The sequence below is a fragment of the Phocoena sinus genome, chromosome 11 (genome assembly GCF_008692025.1).
Source record: "Phocoena sinus isolate mPhoSin1 chromosome 11, mPhoSin1.pri, whole genome shotgun sequence".
NCBI classification, from domain to species: domain Eukaryota; kingdom Metazoa; phylum Chordata; class Mammalia; order Artiodactyla; family Phocoenidae; genus Phocoena; species Phocoena sinus.
In genome coordinates, this window is record NC_045773.1 from 68809818 (window position 1) to 68831439 (window position 21622).

A 21622-nucleotide genomic window follows, 5' to 3' on the forward strand; every position below is an offset into this window, starting at 1 on the left:
TTCACTCTGCCCAGGGCCCCTTGGCAGCCCCCAGCTTCTTACCCATGATAGCTTCAAGCCCCCAAGCTTAGGTGCTGGGGAGACATCAGAATGAGTGTGAATAAACCTTGTACTCAGTTGCCTTGGCTATGAAGTGGAGCTAGAAGGATGGACCCGCCTACTGGGGGAACCTGGGGATGCAGGAACTGGGTAGCAAATTGGGGCAAAGCAAACATACAAGTGACGGATTAGGAACCGTCTGAGGGTTGATGCTCCTAATCAGTTGGATGCACTTGCTTTAGAGCTTTTGCTGAAAATTTTCCTTGCTTGAAACCTTTAGCAGGTTAGCTTGGGAGTTCAAGTATATTCAGAGTCCTGCAACCATCTCCACAATCAATGTTGGAACATTTTTATCACCTCAAAGAGAAACCTTGTACCCTTTACCTGTCACCTCTATTTGCCCATCCTGCCCCCTTGACCTCTGGCAACCTTTAACTTGCTGTCTCTGGATTTCCCTAGTCTGGACATTGCATATAGATTCAATCATACAGTCCGTGACCTTTTGTGTCTGGCTTCTTCCATTAGCATAATGTTTTTAAAGTTCACGCATAGTGTAGCAAGTATCAGTACTTCATTCTTTATGGCTGAATAATATTTCATTGTTACAGATGTACCAACATTTCACATATCCATTTATCAATTGATAGATATTTGGCTCCTATGAATAATACTGCTATGAATGTTCGTGTACAAGTTTTTGTTTTTGTTTTTTTTTTTTTTGCGGGGCTGTATGTTTTCATTTCTCCCCTGTATGTACTTAGGAGTGGAATTGCTGGGTGACATGCGCACTCTACGTTTAACTTTTCGAGGAACCACCAGGCTGTTTTCCTAAGCGGCTGTACCATTTTATATCCCCACCAGCAGCGTGTGAGGGCTGCCAATTCTCCGCTTGTGTTTTCTGGTGTTTCCTGTAATGCGCCGCGCCGGCAGACACTGTGAGTTGCCAGCCTGATAGCCTTTCCCTCCTTCCCGGCTAACAGAATCCCACGTTTGTACACGTCAGCCCCAGGCAATGGAGCATGACTGGTCTCACTCATCACGACAGTCCCACTCCTCGCTGTCTCAGGAACAGCCCTGAGAGGGGGCTTTGTGTACGGGCAGTGGAGTAAGTGAAGGTGCATAGGGGTGTGGGGCAAGTGAAGCCAAACAAGGCACTGTAGTCCTGGCCTCCTCCTGGTTCCTGGGGAGCCCTGGCTGGTGAAGCACACCCCGTTGGTTCCCTGCAGGCAGGGAGGCTGTGCTTTCATATTCCCGGCCCAGGCAGTCATCCAGGCGTCCCTGGCTCTGCACCTACAGGCAAAACAGCTCCAGGAGCCGGTGGATAGTCTACTGAGGAGCCCCAGGTGCGGCCAGGCCATTGGAAGCAAACTCACGTTAAAGCAGAGGAGAGGAGCCCAGAAATGGGGAGGGGGCCAGGGGATTGACCGCCCCTTGCAGCCACTTTCCAAGCTCCCTTGCAGCTGGGGCCACCTGTGAGCCAGTTCTGGCCAATTAGATGTGGGCAGAGGCAGCTGCGGAGGTACGGGGCAAAGGTGTTCCATCCAGACCAAGGGTTTGGCTGCAGCCGGCCCCACCTTCCGCCCATCTGCCCTGAGTGCACAGATGACGGCACCTGTTCAGCCACCTCGTGTCCTTGAGGGAAGGTCAAGAGCGTCGCAAAGATGCTCCGCTGGTTTCCACGCCTACCTCAAGATTTTAAAAAGTCTTTCTTTAAAAGAATATTTTATTTACTTGTTTGTGCTGGATCTTAGTTGTGGCAGGCGGGCTCCTTAGTTGCGGCATGCAAACTCTTAGTTGCAGTGTGTGGGTTCTGGTGTCCTGCCCAGGGATCGAACCCAGGCCCCCTGCGTTGGGAGTGCAGAGTCTTAACCACTGCACCCCCAGGGAAGTCCCTTAAGATTTCAGAAAGTTTGACACATAAGTCCTATTTGTTTAAGCCAGTGTTACTTCCCAATGGATACATAAGTTTTCTTTTCTTTTAATTGTTCAAGGCTTATTTGAGTTGGAAGGAATAGGAACACACTCTGGTTATCTCAAGTAATTGAAATGATTCGTGGTAGGAAGCCGGGAGCAGCCAGGGTTCTGGAAGAACTGGGCCATGACCTCACTCCGAACTCTCCCCCATTAACGTGCCCTGCCCACCCCCTCGGGGTGCCCCCTCCCCTCATCCTGTCCCAGCAGTGATTCCCTCCCTCTGCCGAGTTCCGCTCTAGGCTGACCCCGGCATCCGGTCGGCACCAGCTCCCGTTGCCCCGTGCTTCTCTCTTTTGGTATTGCTTGGCTCAAATCCTCTCAGAGGCTGGGGGTCCAAGAGCACCTTTGCACGTGAGCCACTTCACAGGTGTCTGGCCGTCCTTGGGTCATGCACGACCCTCAGCTGATGGGCCCCGGCCGGGGGTGGCAGCGTCACACGTACAGGTGTCACTTGGAAGGGACGGTGCAGAGGCAGACACCACGGGCGTTATGTCCAGGGCAAGCAACCATGGTTTGTGTAATGAGAGATGGGGGGCGGGCGGGGAGGGAGAGAAGTCTCATAGGAGACGAAAGCAAGGGGGAGAATGTTACTATTTTCAAGTGTATGAATACCTAGGGAGTGGTAGTGAGGACACGGGGGTCCTCATCTGCTCTAAGGCCAAAACACAGCACACACACAGTAGGTGGAGGTGCAAGCAGCGACGTGGAGGCTGCATGTTATAGGAACACCCCGATGCTGTAAGTGTGTGGAAGGCAGGCCCGGGTGTCCCTGCAGCACCTCATCCTCCTGCGGTTTAGGTGGGGCCCTGGCTGGGGGTTGCGGGCGCCTTCTCTGTAGTCCTGCTGGTTCTGGGTCCCTGAGGCCACCTGGGGGTCTAGAACCATCTTCCGGAAGGCCTTTGTTGCACCCAGAGCTTTCCCAGACAGCACCACACTGGGAAGCGGGCTTGTCTTGGGGCAGAAGGAAGCGTCTGGAGTCACAAATCTCTCCCCCTTGCCTGTTTCCTCCTCGTGTTTTGGAGAGACTGGGAGAGAGAGCTGGCCGTCATCTTGTCACTGCAAACTCGCTACGTCCTGGCTCTAAGCTAGGGTTGTACTTCTACCTGCCAGGCTGTGTGACAAGCAGGTCCCATTTTATTGCCCTGGGGAAGTTCCATATGTGAAGAGCTCTCTCTTTACCGTTTGGAAAGCTATCAGCTGCTGTCTGGAGGACTTGGGCAGGTCTTAGTACCCTCTTTATTTATTTATTTATTATTTATTTATTTTTAAACATCTTTATTGGAGTATAATTGCTTTACAATGTTGTGTTAGTTTCTGCTGTATAACAAAGTGAATCAGCTATACATATACATATATCCCCATGTCCCCTCCTTCTTGCGTCTCCCTCCCACCCTCCCTATCCCACCCCTCCAGGTGGTCACAAAGCACCGAGCTGATCTCCCTGTGCTATGCGGCTGCTTCCCACTAGCTATCTATTTTACGTTTGGTAGTGTATACATGTCCATGCCACTCTCTCAATTCGTCCCAGCTTACCGTTCCCCCTCCCCGTGTCCTCACGTCCATTCTCTACATCTTAGCAACCTCTTTAGCCCAAGTATCCTCGCTGGGTCTGGACATGGTCCGCAGGTAGGTGGTGGCTGTTCTCAGGTGGAAGGAAAGGAAGGGAGAGAGGGGTGAGCGCAGCGGGGGAGGACTGTCTGTGACAGGTAGGGGAGGGGGGCTGGCACAGCCGGCGTGGAGCCCTCCCTCCCTGAGGGCCTGGGCAGGAAGGGGTGCCAGGGTCACTGTGGGCCAAGATCTCCACTCCTTTATGGACCCCCTGTCGAGGGCCTCCTCCCACCTGTCCCCTGCCGCTGCTGCTTCCCTTCCGGCAGGGCATTACCTGACTGGAGTTTAAGACAGTCTTTCCCAGGAGCTCTTCTGGCTTAAGGGGGCCACAGAGCTAAAGAACGGAGCCATAATGGTGGACTTGATGGGAGGTCAGCTCGAGAGGTCCTCAGAGCCCTCCGTGCCCCAGAGGGAGCCCCCGCCCCTCCCTCCCTTCACTCGTTCAGTACACGCTAGTCGCTGCCCTCTGTGTGCTGCCACCTGCTTTGGTTACTCCCCTGCCTGGCTGTGACCTGGCTTGGGTAGGTTTAGGAGGGAAGCCGCAGGCCTGCAGGGACCTCTGCTGCTCATCAGACGTTGCACCTCCTTGCCCGACACCTCCCCACGTGGGCACCACTCCGCCGCAGCCGTAGGGCGTAATTTACAATCCCTTTCAGGGAATTACTGCTGCTAATGGGCTGGGCCAGTTTGTGCTTCCCAAGCGGGGAGGGCAAAATCAATTAATGGAGAGTCCAACATGGCCAGGCCTGATGGCAGAGTGCGGCCTGACATCCGGCAGTGATAAGGGAGATTGGAGGAAAAAGAAGAAAAACACCGCCCCCCCCCCCCCCCCCCAAGATCAATTTCACGTACAGTGGGCAGAGGATGCAGAGCAAACAGAGCAGTTGGACGTGGGCCTCTTTCCGTCTGAATGAGCCTGGAGATGAGGGGAAGGCCAGCCCGCCCACACAACGTCCAACATCGGTATTCTCTCGAGGAGCCACTTAATAGGCACGTATCCGCACAAGTGAAAAAGGCACGTTCTGGACCGGAAGTAAGGGGAGGGGCTAAGGCCCCCCTGGCCCAGGAACCTCCCCTGCAGGGGAAAGGGCAGGTGGAGAGAAGGAGCTCTGGTTTCAGACCCTGCTGGTGACACACGGGGCCAGAGTAACAAGCTTTGTGTGTGGTTGTCTGGGCTCCTGGCGGTGTCCCCGCAGTGAAGGGTGTGGGAGAGCCTCCTGTGTGGAGGCAGGGGGTGCAGGTGTGTGGGGCTTTGTCGGCCCTCCTGGCCAGAGAGTAAGACGTCAGGGGAGGTCCAGCCCGACGGGGTGACCAACAGAGAGAGGGAGGGGAAAGCGGAGGGGAGATTCGAGGGAAAGGCTCAAGACCAACAAACAATCAAACATACCAGTTATTGATCTTGTTCAGAAATTTCCAGTGTTTATTGGAGCAGCAGGATCCCTTTCTCACGAGAAATCTTTCCCTGAGCCCCAACGTGTAGCGCAGTGGAGAGCGGGGCTCTGGTTGAAGTTGGAGGCGGCTCCCATTTTCACCAGCCCAGAGAGCTGGATGCAAGAGCCCCCTCCCCACCCCACGATTCTGAAATAGATGTCCTTGCCTAAGCTGGACTGTCCTCGGAGCAGACTCTGAGGCCAAACGTGGGTGTGAGTAGTTCATGTGGGAAGTGATCCCAGGAAATGATCCCAAGAAAGAGGGCAAGAGAGACAGGGAGGAAGGCGGCCAACGCAGTGTGTGTGACGGAGCAGGTGACTCCTGTGGGCATCGGGGGGCTCCACCTTGCTGGGCTCTCGGGGACACCGTGTAGGGCTCACTTCAGAGTTGTCCCCCAGGGCGGAAGGAGGCTGGGGTGTTTATCCACCAGCTCCTGTCCCTGTCAGTTGAGGATTGCTCCAGGGCAGGTTACCTCCTGCACTGCCGGCTTGCCCTGCACACGGGTGATCGGAAGGCTCACCTCACCTTTCTCTCTTCTCTTGGGGGTCAATGTCCTGTACTGCCTTTGCTCCCATGTCTGAAAACCATTGTTTTACAGTTTTGTCTGGGTCTTCAATTGCTTAAAGAAGGAGGCTAACTCAGGTCCCTGTTGCTCTATCATGGCCATACGTGACAGTCCCACTTTTTCATGTACGGCGTGCTCTCAAGTGCCTTTCGATAGGCAGCACGGAGGGACGGAATGAACTCTGAGAAATTCCGGGTCTAGTCAGGGACTGTCTCTGGGTTTCAATTTCTGTAGCTGTTCTTACAATTAATGCTTCATAACTAACCACCCCAAGTCTCAGTGGCTAATGACAACCAGCCATGTATTTTCAGGAGAATGGGTCTTTGGGTCAGCCAGGGCGCAGCTGACCTGGGCTGGGCTTGATGGGGAAACTCTGCTCCAGGCTCCAGCGCTGCAGGCTGGGCTCAGGTCTGCTCACTGCATGTTCTGGGATGTAGGCTCAGGGGGCGGCACCTGCCCAGACCATGATCTTCCCAAGCAGATCACTGGCGTGCAAGACGCAGGCCCAACCATGCAAGCACATTTCACGCCTCTGCTTGTATCATATCTGCCAATATCCCACTGACCAAAGCAAGTCACAGGGCCAAGCCCAAATTTAAGGGGTAGGGAAGTGTACTTTGCTCCCATGAGGCCATGGCAAAGCTTTGGATGTATATTATTATTCTATTATTACAGGGGGCGAAGAATTAAGGCTAGGTATTCAATCTACCACAGTTTCTCTATCTGCTTTCTAAAACTCCCTCTTTTCAAGGTCCGAGAAAGTCACATTCCACACCTCCCTCTTCCTAACACTTCCTGCCAAGGGAATGGCAGAGCCAGTTCAGTTCTAGTAGGAACTGGGCTGGGTCACTGGCCAGGCCGCTTTCTGGAAGACATTTTGGAAAGCTCCACATTTCGGCCTGGAGTGAACTCAGATACTCCGGACCTCTTCATGGCTCCACTGAGCCTGGGTGCATCGCTGGAGAGTCTATTCAGAACATTTCTCCCACTTGCAGGGGCCAAAGAGCTTTGGGGTAGATGCACCGTGGTGGGGCAGGTGTCCACGTCAGAGGTCAGCTTCCCTTGGGAGGGACTTTGGGAGCTGTCTGTGTTCCTCTCTTCTTCATTTCCTCTCCTGCCTTAGTGATTGTTCTACGAGGTGGATCTGCACCCTGCATGGGGCCACACCACATGTCCCTGTCAATAAGGCCTTTGGATCCAGGAGATAACTTCTTGGCAGGGGAGCTACAGTCCACATACTGTAAGCGGTTCCAGAGGGCCGGGGCACTAAGGTGTGCCAGGTACACCGAGGCTGTTTCTGACGGACTCTGGCCCACTCCACACCATCCTCAGGGCTCTTGAGAGAGAAAGAGTGTGCGTGTATTTATGTGTGTGCCCTGTGGACTTCTGGGGAGGTTTTTAGAATCAGGCTGTAAGGGCTGCTTGGCCTCCCCTGGTTCTATGGACTTTCCTGAGGACTTATCACGTGCCAGAGAACTGTGAGGGCCACAATGCCCAGTGGGCCTCAGTCACAGAGCCCGAGGGAGGTCGTGGGGGCCTGAGAAGCAGGAGAGCTGGTTCTGACCCTGATACTCATGAACGAGTACCAGCTCGTGCAGGGGACACAGTGATGAGCAGGACAGACAGGTCCCTGTTGTCATGGAGCTTTTAGTCTTGGCGGTGGTGGTGGGGTTTGCGGACCATTAAAAAATAAGCAAATAGGGAATCCCCTGGCGGTCCAGTGGTTAGGACTCCTCATTTTTGCTGCCATGGACCCAGGTTCAATCCCTGGTTGGGGAACTAAGATCCTACAAGCCACGCAGCATGGCCACAAGAGGAAAAAAAAAAAAAAAGTAAATAAAGAAAGATGTCAGGTAGTAATGATGAAAATATAACAGAGTGAGGACCAGGGGGTCACTCTAGTTGGGGTGATCAGGGAAAGCCCCCCGAGGAGAGGACATTTGCCACTAACTGGCTATATATCAACAACTAGGTCCTCCCGTTCGCATTAGTTTTCTAATGATATAAATATATCTAATGATATAAATGAGTTTTCTAATGATATTTCATGACATGAAATGTCATGATCTAGCTTCTCCTGTATGATCCTTTTACCCAGACCTGAAAAGGGGTGGGGGAAGCCGATTATGCCGTGTTCTCTCTCTGCTCTCTCTCTGGGGTGGCGAGGGCCTGCACTTAGGGGACAGAGATAATGGGAGCAGTGGACAAGAACTTTTATTCAGTTGGCTTCATCTCCAGGTGCCATCCCTCTCCCTCCTCCACTCCCCTCCCCCGCTGCAGCTGGCTTGGACCCTTGCTGCCAGGACCCTGAGGTAGGTGGCAGTTCCCCTAGGGGCTCTGGGGTGGGCATGGGGCGGCCCACCCACCGGGCCGCTGGCTCTGTGTCTGGAATGCCGAGAGGGCTCCTGAGACGAGACCCCCCCCCGACGCCCCCCCCGTGGGAGCGGGGAGAATCAGCCCAAATCCTGCAGAGCCCTAAGAGGCGGGGTGAGGGCGAGGCCCAGGGCACCCACACTGCCCCTCTCAGCTCTCTGCAGAGCTCCCGGAGCCATCCGCTGCTCTCTGGGTGCTGCCATGTCCTTAGACCTTGCAGTGGGGCAGCGGGGGTGGCTCCCTGGAGATACAGCTGATTTCGGCACTGCCTATGGGTCGTCCAGGCCATGGCGGAGGGTCCGGTCTGGGAGGTCAGGACTGGCCATCCAGATGCCCTGGATTCCACTGCCTTGTCTTTGGCTCTGACCTGCTGTGTGGCCTGCCCCAGCCATTCCTGGGCTTCTCAACCAGGGGCTGGGGCAGGGGAGCGGGTGGGTAAGTAGCTAAAAATAACCCATTATTTTTTCCCCCTCATTCTACCAGTGTGAGCTTCCCCTGCCACTACACTAGGATGGTACTATTTCATAATCTCCAAGTTTCTGATCGTCTGCGTGAAACACCACAAGAGTGAGCTAAAGCCCTCATCCCGCCCCAGCACCCTGGCATTGCCTGACCGCCAGCAGCTCCAGCACCCACAGCAAGGATGGCACCGTAAGCCTGCTATCCACCGTAAGCCTGCACCCAGCCTCACTGGCAGCCTCCAAGATATCATCCTTAAAGAAGTAGCCCCTCCACCAGAATCAAAGTCACCGGTGGCCCCCAGCAGCCCACAGATCACTGCTGAAGACAAGGCCTTCATCTGTACTCCGTTCTTGCTGCCACAATGCATGGTGGACGCTTATTGGAAACCTGAAAGGAGACAAGTGTTCTTGGTTAGGCTGTGCGTGGAGCACGGACCCCTCCTGGATGGAAAGGCAAGGGGAGGAGGCTGCAGGTCACCACTCTGGGTGTCGGGCAAGGCACCTCTCAGGGCCTAACCTCTCAGGGCTGCATTTGCTCCCCTTTGCAAAGGTTTCATCTCTCTGAGTCAGGATCCACCCTCGTTCTCCTATCCCATGATTTTCACTGACCCTCCTACTTAATTCTCGCGGAGATTCTCTCCTTGCTTTTTGCCCCAGATGTTCACGATATTGCATGATGTCTCCTCCTGACCATGTGGCTCCATCCTGTAGCCTCCCAAAGCTGGATATGGAGAAGGGTTCTCTGGACTAAGAAGCAGGACCCTTGAGTTCTAGCCAGGATGGTCCCCAACCTGTGGTGTGACTTTGGGCAAAACATGTTTGTTCTCTGGGCCTCACTTCCTCATTTCCAAATCGCTGGAGCAGACAAGGTACCTGGAAAAAGCAACGTAGCTAGCATAGCTCCTTGCTTCACAAAGAGTGGTCCACGGACCAGCAGCACTGGCATCTCCAGGAGCTCGTTAAGAAATGCAGAATCTTGGGCCCACCCAGACTCACCGGACCAGAAAAGTGTGAGAACTAGTGTGAGTGACGTGCAGTTAATTTGCTTAAGGTTTGGCTGTCATAATAAGAGCAAAAGGGGATTTCTGAAGATTCTCAGGTAAAGAACACAGTGTCGAAAAAAAATTGCAGCAGGCAGAGAGGTTGAGGGGTGAGGCAGCACGGGCAGCTGGGTGTGGCCGTGGGGACCCGGCAGTGGGAGAGTGTGGGCGTGGTCCGCTTGCTGTTGCTGGGGGAGAATCGGTAATGCTCTGTGACACATCGAATGTGGCAGATAATGGGGAGGAAGAGCTTGAAAACAATTCAAGGCTGTGAGCCGTTGGTCCTTCAGACCTAGTTCTGTGTGCAAAACCCCAGGCAGGACTCACTGTTTAATTAAATGGAGATGGTCCTTAGTTTTAAGACGTTCTTAGCTGTCCTGATTGAATCCCAGGACAGGAAGGGAGAATGTCAGACACACCAGACCGTGGGAAGGTAATGTGCTCTAGTCACCCTGGACCCATGGTTCCCAGCTCTGCTACAGACTGGAAACCCCTGGGGAGCCCTTTGGAATCCTCCTACCCAGGCCACTCCCAGGATGGGTTAAATCAGAATCTCTGGGGTGGGTCCGGCGATTCTGAGGAACAGCCAGGCCGAAACCCATTGCTTTCATCTCTCCATTCCAAGGACTGGCGAGGGCAGGTACCGGGGGCCAGCAGGCATGTGGCTGCTGAGTAAGTCACGGGTCTGATGCTTCCTCTGCCCCACGGACAAGCACCCAGGGCCAGGATTAGTGGGAAGGAGTCTGAGCCAGCCCCCACCCCCGGGCTGTCACAGTTGCCTGCGGTGATGATGGGGGCAGGGCTGGGGCGCAGGGCTGGGCTCAGTGCGCAAGTCACCGAGACACAGCTCCTCACACAGACGGACCTCAGCCCACGACGGATGTGCCATTTCCAGTCCACTCTTTACTTTATGAACCTTATTTAATTGATGGAGCTCTCAGTCTATATTGGGATTTTGTGACTGTAGATTCCCAGAATGGAGGGTACTGCTGCACCCTTTACAAAACAATCACTGGTCTGTGTTGGACCAGTTCTCAGCTCAGAGGCCAATTTCCCCGATGATGGCTCCCTGGCGCTCAGCAGGTTACAGGGGACTTATATGGATGTTATCTCAGGAGAGGCTGACCACCCAGGCAAAGGTGGAATCTGAACTTGACAGATGTGACAGGGAGGCTGGAGGAGGTGACCTGCCCAGGGTCTCCCATGGCGGAGACAGCCCTTGTGTTTGGGTCTCTTCCTTCTCAGATCTGTGTTCTTTCCACTTCGCTGGGAGGGCTCCTGACTGAAGGAGAGAGCCGGGGTTTTTTCAGAACACAGGTGGTGGGGTTGGGAGCTCAGGGGGCTTTGGAGCCTCTTCCTGGCACCAGCTGGAGAAGAGGGCGTCGTGGTCACGGGGGTCACACCAAGGTTCCCGTCCAGACAGAAATACTTCCAAACTCAGGGATTAAGGAAGATTAAAAACAAAACAAAAGGCACTCTAGAAAGGGATTAATCTCTTAAAGCCATCCTTGGCAGTTAGAAACAGCAGATTTGAAGCCATGGATGACTAACGCCCCTTACGGGGGTTGGGGGGGGAGATACACCTGTCCACGTGCGCCCCTGGCAGGGATTTAAACGCTCCACAGCTTTTCCACGAATCCTAAGTCAAGTAGATTCATGCTGGCCCTTGGTGAAGTCTAAGAGCTGGACAAGTCGGGCGAGGCTTGTGTTAAATCACTCTTTCTGGGCTGCTGCTCCCAGGCTGACGGTCACAAATTCCCCGTAACGAGCACTTCTGAAGGAGCCCAGGCAGACAGCGCCGCTAAATTAGGAGCAGAGGGGCCCAGGCCAGGGGAGAGGGAGTGTTTGCTTTGGCTGGGGAAGTGCCCGGGCCCCGGCCTGTGTGTTTGCCTGCCAGGGAGGCCTGATAAGTGGGCTGTGTAGAAAGCGCTGCGCGGTGGGACCTGGGCCATCTGTGCATCGGGAGAGGCTGCACCTGCTGCCTCTCAGCCCCGACCTGGCCGGAGAGGGACCCTTTGTCACCCTGTTTTCAGCTTCCTTGTGGCCCTGTGGTCACTAAGAACTTGGAATTATTTTCCTTCACTTGAGAATAAAAATTGAACCCTCGAACTTCTGTTTGTTTTGATGAATTACTTCCAGGCTGCTGTTTGTTTGGAGAACAAAGCTCCCCAGCTGCAGGGAGGGTGGAGGCCAAGAGAAAACACCCACCAGCAGGGTGGCTTTCCAGACAGCATGGCCCAGTGGAGAGAGCACGGGAGGCCAGGGTCCTCCTGGCTCTGCCATTTGTGAGCAGTTTCCTCTCCTGTCAAAAGGGGGATCACACTCTTGGCTCTGGGTAATTTACAGGAGTGTTGAGGGAATGATATGTGCGAAAGAAACGTATAACCAGTAACCTGCCATACGCATTGTAATATGCGTATTACATATTGGTGGTTGAGAATCCGCCTGCCGATGCAGGGGACACGGGTTCGTGCCCCCGTCCGGGAAGATCCCACATGCCGCAGAGCGGCTGGGCCCGTGAGCCATGGCTGCTGAGCCTGCGCGTCTGGAGCCTGTGCTCCGCAACGGGAGAGGCCACAACAGTGAGAGGCCCGTGAACCGCAAAAAAAAAAAAAAAAAAAAAAAAATAACCCCAGGCTTCGGCCCAGCTTTTTGTGCCAGCTGGGCCTGGTGTCAGCAGGAAGACGCCATCCTGACATAGACCTTGGGTGTCTGCCTCTTCTCTTCTGAGAAGGTTGGATGATCACATCTCTATTACGTGTACAAAAGCTAAGTAAACATAACATTAAAGTACTGCTTATTTGTAGACTTCTTGACAGGACAAATAACGGTTGATTTTTATGAATTTGTTCACTGAGGGGTGTGTCTCCTAGCCCCAAAAGCCAACACTCCCTCCACTTATGTCCTGGACATCATTCCCTCCAATTCCTCAAAGAACTTTCTCCTGCAGTTTTGGTTCTCTTTCCCAAATCGTAAATTCCCCTCCCCTCCCCCCCCCCCCCACCCCACACACCCAGCACTGGGCCTTTCCTTTCAGTATATAAGCGAGTCTTAATGACCCTCACGTGTCCCGTTCAGGCGGCGGGTAAGTCCCGGCCACCCTCCCCCTGGACCTTCCTGGGAAGGTGCTTCCCTGAGAAGTGAGCCGCTTCCGGCCCTCCACAGCCTACACTACATACAGCAGCCAGAGCGAGCTTTCGAAAGCACTGATCAGATCACATCACGCTATGGTTCAAATTCTTCACAGAGCTCCCACCACTCCTGGAATGGAAGCCAAGGCCCTTACCCTCACCTACAAGGTCCATGTGATCTGGCCCTGCTCCCTGGCTTGGCTCCCCCCGCCTGTAACCAAGCCAAGCTCTTTCCCCTCCAGGGCTGGTCATGTTCTGCTCTTCCCAGACTGAGTGGAAGGTTCCCTTCCAGAACCGCATGGCTACGCCATCCTCACTCTTCAGCCATCAGTTTCAAGCTCTCCCCCCACCGCCGTGTCCCTGGGGATCTCTACACATTACATATTTCAGCTATTTTAAAGCACTTGTTGGCACCTCGGATGAGCTTATGTCTTTGTCGATGTGGTCATTGTCTGTCTTCTTCCTTCCAGAATGTAAAGGGCTTGAGTCTGTCCTGTCCTTGAGTCTGTCTGGCCCCAGCACCGGTACAGGGCCTGACATACAGGTGGTGCCTAATACATGCAGTGTTCACTCACTGATTGGCTGTTCAGTATTGTTCTGTGTCTGATACATATCATTAGAGTATTTGGGGGAGAGATGGGGCCTTGAAGAGCACTGAATCTGAATTCAATTTTTTTCTTTTTTAGACAAGGAACCTGAGGATGAGAGAAGGCAAGTTATGTGGTCAGGGCATCACGGCAGGTTGGTGGCAGAGATGGCGGGTCCCAGGTCTCAGAAAAGACCTGACAACGGCGCTGATGCTGCTGGTGCTAGTGGTGAAGAAGAAAGAACAGTCAGCGGGCCGGCATCCCAGCGAGGGTGAGGACGATATGATAAAGGCCACCCTTTCCTGGGGGTGCTCTGTCCACGTGCAAACCTCCTACTGTCTAAACTGCAGGGAGTTGGCGGTGAAGCTGCGTGTAGGCCTCTCGGGGCAGGAGTCGGACATCACAGGATCCAGGTCGGCTGTTTCACGCATCAGGGTGCCTTGCTGCCGTGTGAACGCAATGCCAAGCCTGACTAGTAGCCTTGGCATCACGGTGCTGGGATGAGGCTAAGACTAAAAGCGGGGCTGGGGTAGGGGGCCCCGGATGGAGTCTAGTCCCTGTGGGTCTCCAGGGAGAAGGAAGGAGAAGAGAAGGCCTGTCCACGGTGGCTGGGCAGGTGCCAAGATGAAGGGGAGAGGTCAGTGATGGAGGCCAGGAAGGGTCTTCTCTTCCTCATCCTGTTTCTGACACACCACATATTTCTTTTGTAACTGTTACCATGTCCTCAGGCCTGAGCTTTTAAGTGGTGTTTACCTCTCCAACTCGCTGGCAAGGACCACGCTCCAAAAGGAGACTGAAATTTTGAGCCTGGGGTTAAACAAGTTACCAAACCATCACTCAGCCCTTCCTGTTTGGAGAGGGCTGGGCAGAGGGTAGTGGGCTCTGGGGACAGGCAACAAGAGGAGCTGAAGATCTGGAGTGGGGAGAGCAGCTTTGCCAAGCAGGGCAGGGGCACCTGGGCCAGCCACCCCCTTGGCCTGTCTCGGTGTGTCCGATGCTGCCTTCTGGGGCTTTCTCCAGGAGGAGGCCGAGGCAGGCACATGTGAAGTGACTGCAAGGCCAGGCCCGAGGCTTTAGGAACATTCGGGAAGCTTCCAGCTTCCTCGGCTCTAGCCTCCCCCCCTCGCCGCCCCTTGACCATGGCCCTGGAGGAGCTGCCAGGGAAGGTGCACTGACCTGTCCTCTGCAGGATGCTCTGTCTGGCCTTGATGAAAGCCAGGATGTCGGAGTCTGTCCGGCTGTCCCCCGTGAGCGGGACTGACGACACTGGCCTCTCCGGGATCCTGGGGAGAAGCACAGGTCACCCTTTACCACGCCTTATGTTTGGCCCCAGCGCTCACCTTTCCATAGTGCTTTCCCACGTTCACTGACTGGATCTCACTCAGGGGCTGCGGGCTCCTGCCTCCTCGCCCCCCTCCTTCTCTGCAGCCCCCACAGCAATCCTTCTGCACCCAGACGAGGCACGTGTCCCCCAGTCCTTTGGCTCAAACCCTTAGTGGCTTCTCATCACTCTTGGAATGAAATTCAAACTCTGTCTCTGTGTGATGTGGGCCTATACACTGTGCTCCGGCCACCCTGCTACTCTGTTACACCAAGTTCCTTCTGGCCTCAGGCCCTTTGCCTCGCTGTCTCCTCTTCCTGGGCTGCTCTCCCCTCAGACCCTTACACAGCAGCACAGACTTTATCTCAGCATCTTCTCCATCCCCTCACCCCACCTTCCTCTCCCTGCACCCACACCCTCCCCCCCAGCCTGCCCCTAACTTACCCAAACCAAGCCCATTCTACCTGGAGCCAGATTCCTTTAGCACCCAACTTAGATGTCATATCCTTTAGGATGTGTCCCCACTGCATCCCCATCCCCTACCATGGCTTAGCTAGTTGCTCCTGAGACAGAGATAAGTCTTCTCCCTTCTCTCCTTAAAAACAGAACCATAATATTTAGCCCAGCAAGTTGCCACATTAAAAAACTGCATTTCCCAGCCTTCTTTGCAGCTATGTGTGGTCAGGTGACCAGTTTCTGGCCAATGAGATTTGTAAGAAGTGAAATCCCCTTAAAAAGGGAGGGATGCATGTCACCTTCTCCCTCCTCCTTTTCCATCCACCTCCTATACATAAAAGTCCCCTTGAGAAAATTCAAAGCAAGGTACTCTCCTGGCTCTGCCAAGTGTCCATCCTCACACCTGTCACTCCACATAGCAGGTGACAGTATCCACTCTCTTAGAAGGCAGCGAGGATTATAAATAACAAAGCGTTGTTCGTTATCACATGTAATTTTTGGCGTTCCAGCTGCAAGTCAGTGAGAAGTGCTAAAGCAGATTTGCGGCAGGGAGATTGGGACAGCTCTGGAGCTGTGTGTTCTGTCCAGGGTTGGGAGGGGCAGTGGGTGGAATTCACCGTTGGACGGCCTGCCTGCCACGGGAAGAAGGGCATGCAGGTATTCTAGTCAGAGGGCATGGAGACACATGCTGGGGAGAGGCCTCACCGGCTTTGTTCATCCTGGAGTGAAGGGCTCACAGGCCTGAGGCCAGGCTTCTCAACTCCATGCCCTTCCCTGCCTGGGGACTCTGCACAGGGCTGGTGGGCCACGTGGAACTGCCCCTGGGCTGGCTCCTGTTCCTTTAATGGCCCCAGGTACGTCATTTACAAGGATACATGAAGCCACTCTGCCTGCATGGGGCCCCAGCGACCCTGGGGAAAATTCCTTGGCTCTGGGAGTTGGCATCTGGGAGAGATCCCAGGGAATTCCCGGGGTACCATGGCGGAGGCCTGCCCTGGGCTCTGTGAAGCCACCGCACAAGGCGCTCCTTGGGTTGTGAGGGAAGCAGATTGGCGATTTCAGCCTGCTGCACCCACAGCAGTGGCTGTCACAGGTGTCAGAGAGGGAAGACCACAGACCTGTCCTCCAGGGGGGTGCTGGGGCTGCTCTGCTCCTGGCTGTGCAGGAGGGGGCCAGGCGAGGGCAGGATTTTCCTGGCATATACGTCACTGCAAGAGACAAGTCGACAAAAGAAAAAGGTATGGGAGGAGGTTTACAGAAGAGAAATTTAGAGTTTATATCTAGGAGCTGTATGGACTGAAAATTTGTCTCCCCAAAATTCATACTTTAAAATCGAATCCCCAGTGTGATGGTATCTGGAGATGGGGCCTTGGGAAGGTAATTAGTTTGGATGAGGTCATGAAGGTGGAGCCCCCATTATAGGATCAATGCCCTTAAAAGAAGAGGAGGAGAGATCAGAGCCGTCTCTCAACCAGGTGAGGGCACAAAGAGGAGGCAGCCATCTGCAAACCAGGGAGAGGGTTCTTACCAGAAGTGGATCCTGTGGACCTTGATCTGGGACTTCCCAGCCTCCAGAATTGTGAGAAATAAATAAGTCCCTGTTGTTTAAGCTGCTTAGTCTATGGCATTCTGCTACGGCAGCCCAAGCAGACTATGGCAGAAGCCAAGAATCCTCTGTTGTGGATGATGATTAGTCAGTTCAAGCTGCTATACCAGAACACCACAGACTGGATGGCTTAAACAACATGAATTTATTTCTCTCTGGAGGCTGCAAGTCTGAGATCAGGGTGTCAGCACGGTCAAGACTGCTGACTTCTCGTTGTGTTCTCACATGGTAGAAAGAGAGTGAGCTAGGTCTCTGGCCTCTTCTCATCAGGGCACTAATCCCATTCATGAGGGCCCCACCCTCATGACCTAAATGCCCACCTCCAAAGACTATCACTTTGGAGGTTAGACTTCAACATATGAATTTTTGGAGGACACATTCAGTTTATAACATTCTGCCCCTGCCCCTCCCCCCATTCAAGTCCTTCTCATGTAAAATACATTCATTCCATTCCACCAGCCCCCGACTTATGCCAGCATCAACTCTAAAGTCCAAAATCTCATCCATTGAAATATCATCTAAATTAGATATGGGTGACACTCAAGGTATGCTTCATCCTAAGGCAAAAATGCCTTGCCAGCTGTGGACCTGTAAAACCAGACAAGTTATGTGCTTCCAAAATGCAATGATGGGACAAGCATAGGATAGACATTTCCATTCCAAAAGGGAGAAACAGGAAAGAAGGAGGGAGTGACAGGTCCCAAGCAGGTCCAAAACTTAGCAGTGCAAACTTCATGAGATCCTAGGGCTTGAGAACAATCCTCTTTGGCTTGACACTCTACCCTCTGGACCCACTGGGGTGAGGGTCCTGTCTTCTGGACCCATGGGTGGAGTTGCTGAGCTCTGCTGGGCAGGGGTCGTGCCCTCATAGTTCTGTTGATCGGCTCCACCCCCACAGCCTTGGGCAGGGGCTGTCTGGATTGTTGAAAGCAAGGCTATCGTCTCCCTTTTTGAAATGGAGGAGGCAGCTGTGATGATCTCTGAATTGCCTTTGGGGTAATTCTTCCCTTGTCTTGAAGGATAGTGCCCATTCACAACAGAATAGTTCTATGGTCCTGTCCTGTGAGGTCCAAGAAGTCCACCAGCCTTCCTTTCTTCCTCCCGTCTCCTTCTGCTTCAGTTCAGTCTGGCAGTTTTTCTGCTGGGGAGGCTGATGAAGTCTGGGATTCACACCCACACTAATCTCCTAGCGTTCTCTTCTGAAGATGTTTTCTCATTTTTTGCTGCACGGATAGGCTGAGAGTTTTCCAAATCTTTAAGTTCTAGTTCCTTTTTGCTTAATAATTCCATCTTCAAATCTTTCCTCTCTTCTTGTATTTTGCTGTAAGCAGTCAGGAGGAGCCAAGCCTCTCCCTCAACACTTTGCTTAGAAATCTCCTCAGCTAAATGTCCAATTTTATCACTTGCAAGTTCTTCTTTCCACAAAACACTAGAACATGAACACAATTCAGCCAAGTTCTTTGCCACTTTATAACAAGATCACCTTTTCTTCACTGTCCAATAACATGTTCCTCATTTCTGTCTGAGACCTCACCAGAATGGCCTTTACCATCCATATTTCTACCAACATTCTCTACGTGATTATTTCCGTATTCTCTAAGAAGATAGCAGCTTTCTCTACAGCTCTCCTCTTTCCTTTCTGAGCCCTCACCAGAACTGCCTTTAAAAGTCCATTCGTGACAACCTCAGCATCTTCTAGCACATGCTTCAAAACTCTGACAGCCTCTACCCATTACCTGGTTCCAAAACTGCTTCTACATTTTTAAGTATCTGTTATAGTAACACCCCACTTCTGGTACTAATTTCTGACTGAGTCTCTTTGGGCTGCTATAACAAAATACCGTAGGCCGAGCGGCTTATAAACAATGGAAATTCATTTCTCACAGTTCTGGAGGCTGCAAGTCTGAGATCAGGGTGCTAGCGTGGTTGTGTTCTGGTGAGAGCCTTCTTCTGGGTTGCAGACTGCCGACTTCTTGCTGTGTTCTCACATGGTAGAGTAAGCTAGGACTCTGGCCTCTTTTTATAAGGTCACTATTTCCATTCTCGAGGGCCCCACCCTCATGACCAAATTAGGTCCCAAAGGCCCCTTCTCTTAATACCCTCACATTGGGGATTAGAGTTCAACATATGAATTTTGGGGACACATTCAGTCTATAACAGATGGTTTATACACTAATTTTCATTGCTAGAGCATTGCATGTACCAGCTGTGGTCGTGGAACAAAAACAACAAGGATCACAACCGTCATTTATAGACACTGTCTGCACACCAGGTCCTGGGAGGGGGCTCTGCAAACATCACGCTATTTAATCCTCTCAATAGCCTCACCATCCCCGTTATATAGATGAGACAGCTGAGGCTTAGAGAGGTTAAAGAAATTCTAGAAGTTGCCCAGTGGTAAGTGGCAGTATCTGGATCTAATCACAGCTCTGTGAGGCTTCAGAACTTGTGCTTTATTAACCGGACTCAGCTATGGCATTCTGAGGAAACACATGCTGGAGACACATGGCTTATCCCTGGCCACATGGACTGACCCTGGGTGGCCCTGGCTGACCGGCTCTGTGCTCCCTGAGTGAGGAGTTAGACCCAACAGCTCATGCAGATGCAGTTTTGCCCATTTAATTGATGTGCACTCCTTGCCTTGGGTTCTCAGTTGGGAAACAGTGGAGCCCAAGAGCACCCCTTGGGAGGTGGAGAGGCAAGCTATCCTGGGATGTCAGTGACATGAAGGGATCCACTCCCTTGCTTTGCAATGTCCTGCCTAGACACAATATCAGAGCAGAAAGAGGCCTCCGAAGTCACCTCGGAACCCTCATTTCACAGATGGGGACTCTGGGGGTGACTGGCAGGCAGGGTTAGAGACAGGTGCTCTGGCTTTGCTCAGCACGCGTCAGCAGCCCCAGGCTCTCCACAGGCCCAATAACCTACTGTCCCAGCCGTGAGCACCGCTTCCTCTCCAGCTCCTGTCTCCTGCCCTCTCCTGTCTCAGCCAGGGCAGGGCCTCTTACCCTGGGCCTGCCTCCACCGTCTCAGGAATGTGGGTCCTACAAACGGGAAAGGAAATCAGAGCCTGGGATTTTTTTTTCCCCCCCTCAGATGTCTATTTCCCAGTGTCCCAGAGACTCTGCTCTGAGTCTTCGGGTGGGCTGAGCATCTGTGCTGTCTGATGAGGGTCACTGTAGGACCAGAGGCAGCCACAAGGTGGCAGGCTCTGCACGCCTTTCTTTGGAGAACAGAGGCAAGTTCCTAGGGTTCCTTCTGAATGGTTCCTGGTGCAGGCCTCAACTAGGGAAGGAGAAAGGGCTTTCCATCCCACAGGTGCTGCAATGACACCAGGTCACGGTCAGTTTGGAAGCTGCAGCAAGTCTTGCAAGATCAAGCCACTGGCACACAAATGGCTCATGAACTCAATGGTTTCCCGGCCGAGCCTTTTCTAAGATGCCAGGGAGTGCTCACAGGTGCTAACTGTTGAGGGCTGGGAGTGGGTGGAAGAGGGCAGAGATGGAGGTGACAGGACAGATGGGGGCATCCAGCACCCTCTGCAGAGGCCCAGCTGCCCATCCCGTTGCCTTGAGCAGCTCCCGCAGGAGGAGGACGCAGTGTGATGGCTTGGGGCTCCTCCAGCCCCGAGGCTGCGGGAGCATCCCTGGATGCCATAGCTCGGCCTCTGAACCCTCAGGGTCATACCATGACTTTTGTCCTCTCTCCTGACCCACGAGCCTTTGACGGTGAATTCACTTCTCACGCTGACGTTCCTTCCGGAGACAGCGCACAACAGCCGTCAGAATTAATCATCTCTTCCTTCACAAGGATTAGTAAGTAATATTAATAGTAATTAGGCCTCCTAATGATGGTTGCCCATCAGAGTGTTGTGAATTTAGTGTGATCAGCCCACAGGCCTGGAGCATCCCTGGGGAAGTGATGAAATCAGGTTTCTGTCAGAACCCGAGGAGCAAGAGGACCAGCCCCCGGGCTGCAGTGGTTCCATCAGGAGCAGCGTCTCTGGAGCTCAGGGGAGACAGGCAGCTGGACTCTCACTCTCCTGTTCCAGCAGCTCTTCAGTGGCCCCAGGACACTCGCCTGCTCATGGAAGAACAGTGTCAGAGGGACCTCGATGCATCTTACAGATGAGACGAGGGGATCCCAAAGGGGGAGCTGGCTTGCCCGAGGGCCAGCACCCAGAAGAGCACCCTTTGTGAAAGTCTAAACTGAGGGGACTCCTTGCAGGTAACCCATGGTGAGCTGATGGGCACCTTTGAGATCCAAGGTTCTGAACGTCAAGGTTAAGGATCTCTTGGCAAGCACATCCAGGGATCACCTTAACTTGGGATACCTAAGGAATATCTAGGAAGGCCAGGCCAGGATAGGCCCTGCCTCTCAGACAAGGTAGATGCTGGGGGAGGATTCTAACGGTGTTTCCCGAGGAGATCCTAGGAGGCCTTCCCAGTGGCCAGTTCTTAGACCCATTCCAGGGTGGACACTCTCTCAGAGAAGCTGGCAGAGGGATGGACAAATGGACAAACAATAGAGAGTGGCCTTGGCCTAGAGGGAGCGTGGGAGGAGGGGGAGAAAAGGGGGAGAAAGAATGTAGGGTGGGAAGGGTTAGGTAGAGAAAGAAAGTGGGGGAGGGCTTCCCTGGTGGCGCAGTGGTTGAGAGTCCGCCTGCCAATGCAGGGGACACGGCTTCGTGCCCTGGTCTGGGAAGATCCCACATGCCGCGGAGCGGCTGGGCCCGTGAGCCATGGCCGCTGAGCCTGTGCGTCTGGAGCCTGTGCTCCACAATGGGAGAGGCCACAACAGTGAGAGGCCCGCGTACCAAAAAAAAAAAAAAAAAAAAAAAAGAAAGTGGGGGAAAGTGAGGGGAAGAAGGGAGTGAAGGAGTGAGGAGGAGAGAGGGGGAGAGAGGGGGAGGCAGGGGAGCATGGGGGGCCGGGGGCAAAGAAGGAAGGAAAAACCGTGGCTCGACATGGAGCCTGGAGTTCAGGCTGCAGCTGCAGCTCGTCCCATTGTTAACCACAGAGTTCAGAGCC

The 21622-nt window shown here is 53.5% G+C and overlaps 1 protein-coding gene across 1 annotated transcript in view; it reads right to left on the reverse strand.

Moving 5' to 3' along the window:
* Nucleotides 1–13541: 13541 nt before the first annotated feature.
* The window catches only part of KIF6 (kinesin family member 6), a 382614-nt gene continuing 374533 nt past the window's right edge, over nt 13542–21622 (reverse strand). The window contains exons 20-24 of the mRNA XM_032648910.1: nt 16526–16563; nt 16105–16207; nt 14386–14492; nt 14036–14091; nt 13542–13652 (exon numbers count right to left, since the gene is read on the reverse strand). Of these exons, the coding sequence (XP_032504801.1) occupies nt 13542–13652; nt 14036–14091; nt 14386–14492; nt 16105–16207; nt 16526–16563 (415 nt within the window). The remainder of the gene's footprint in view (nt 13653–14035; nt 14092–14385; nt 14493–16104; nt 16208–16525; nt 16564–21622) is intronic.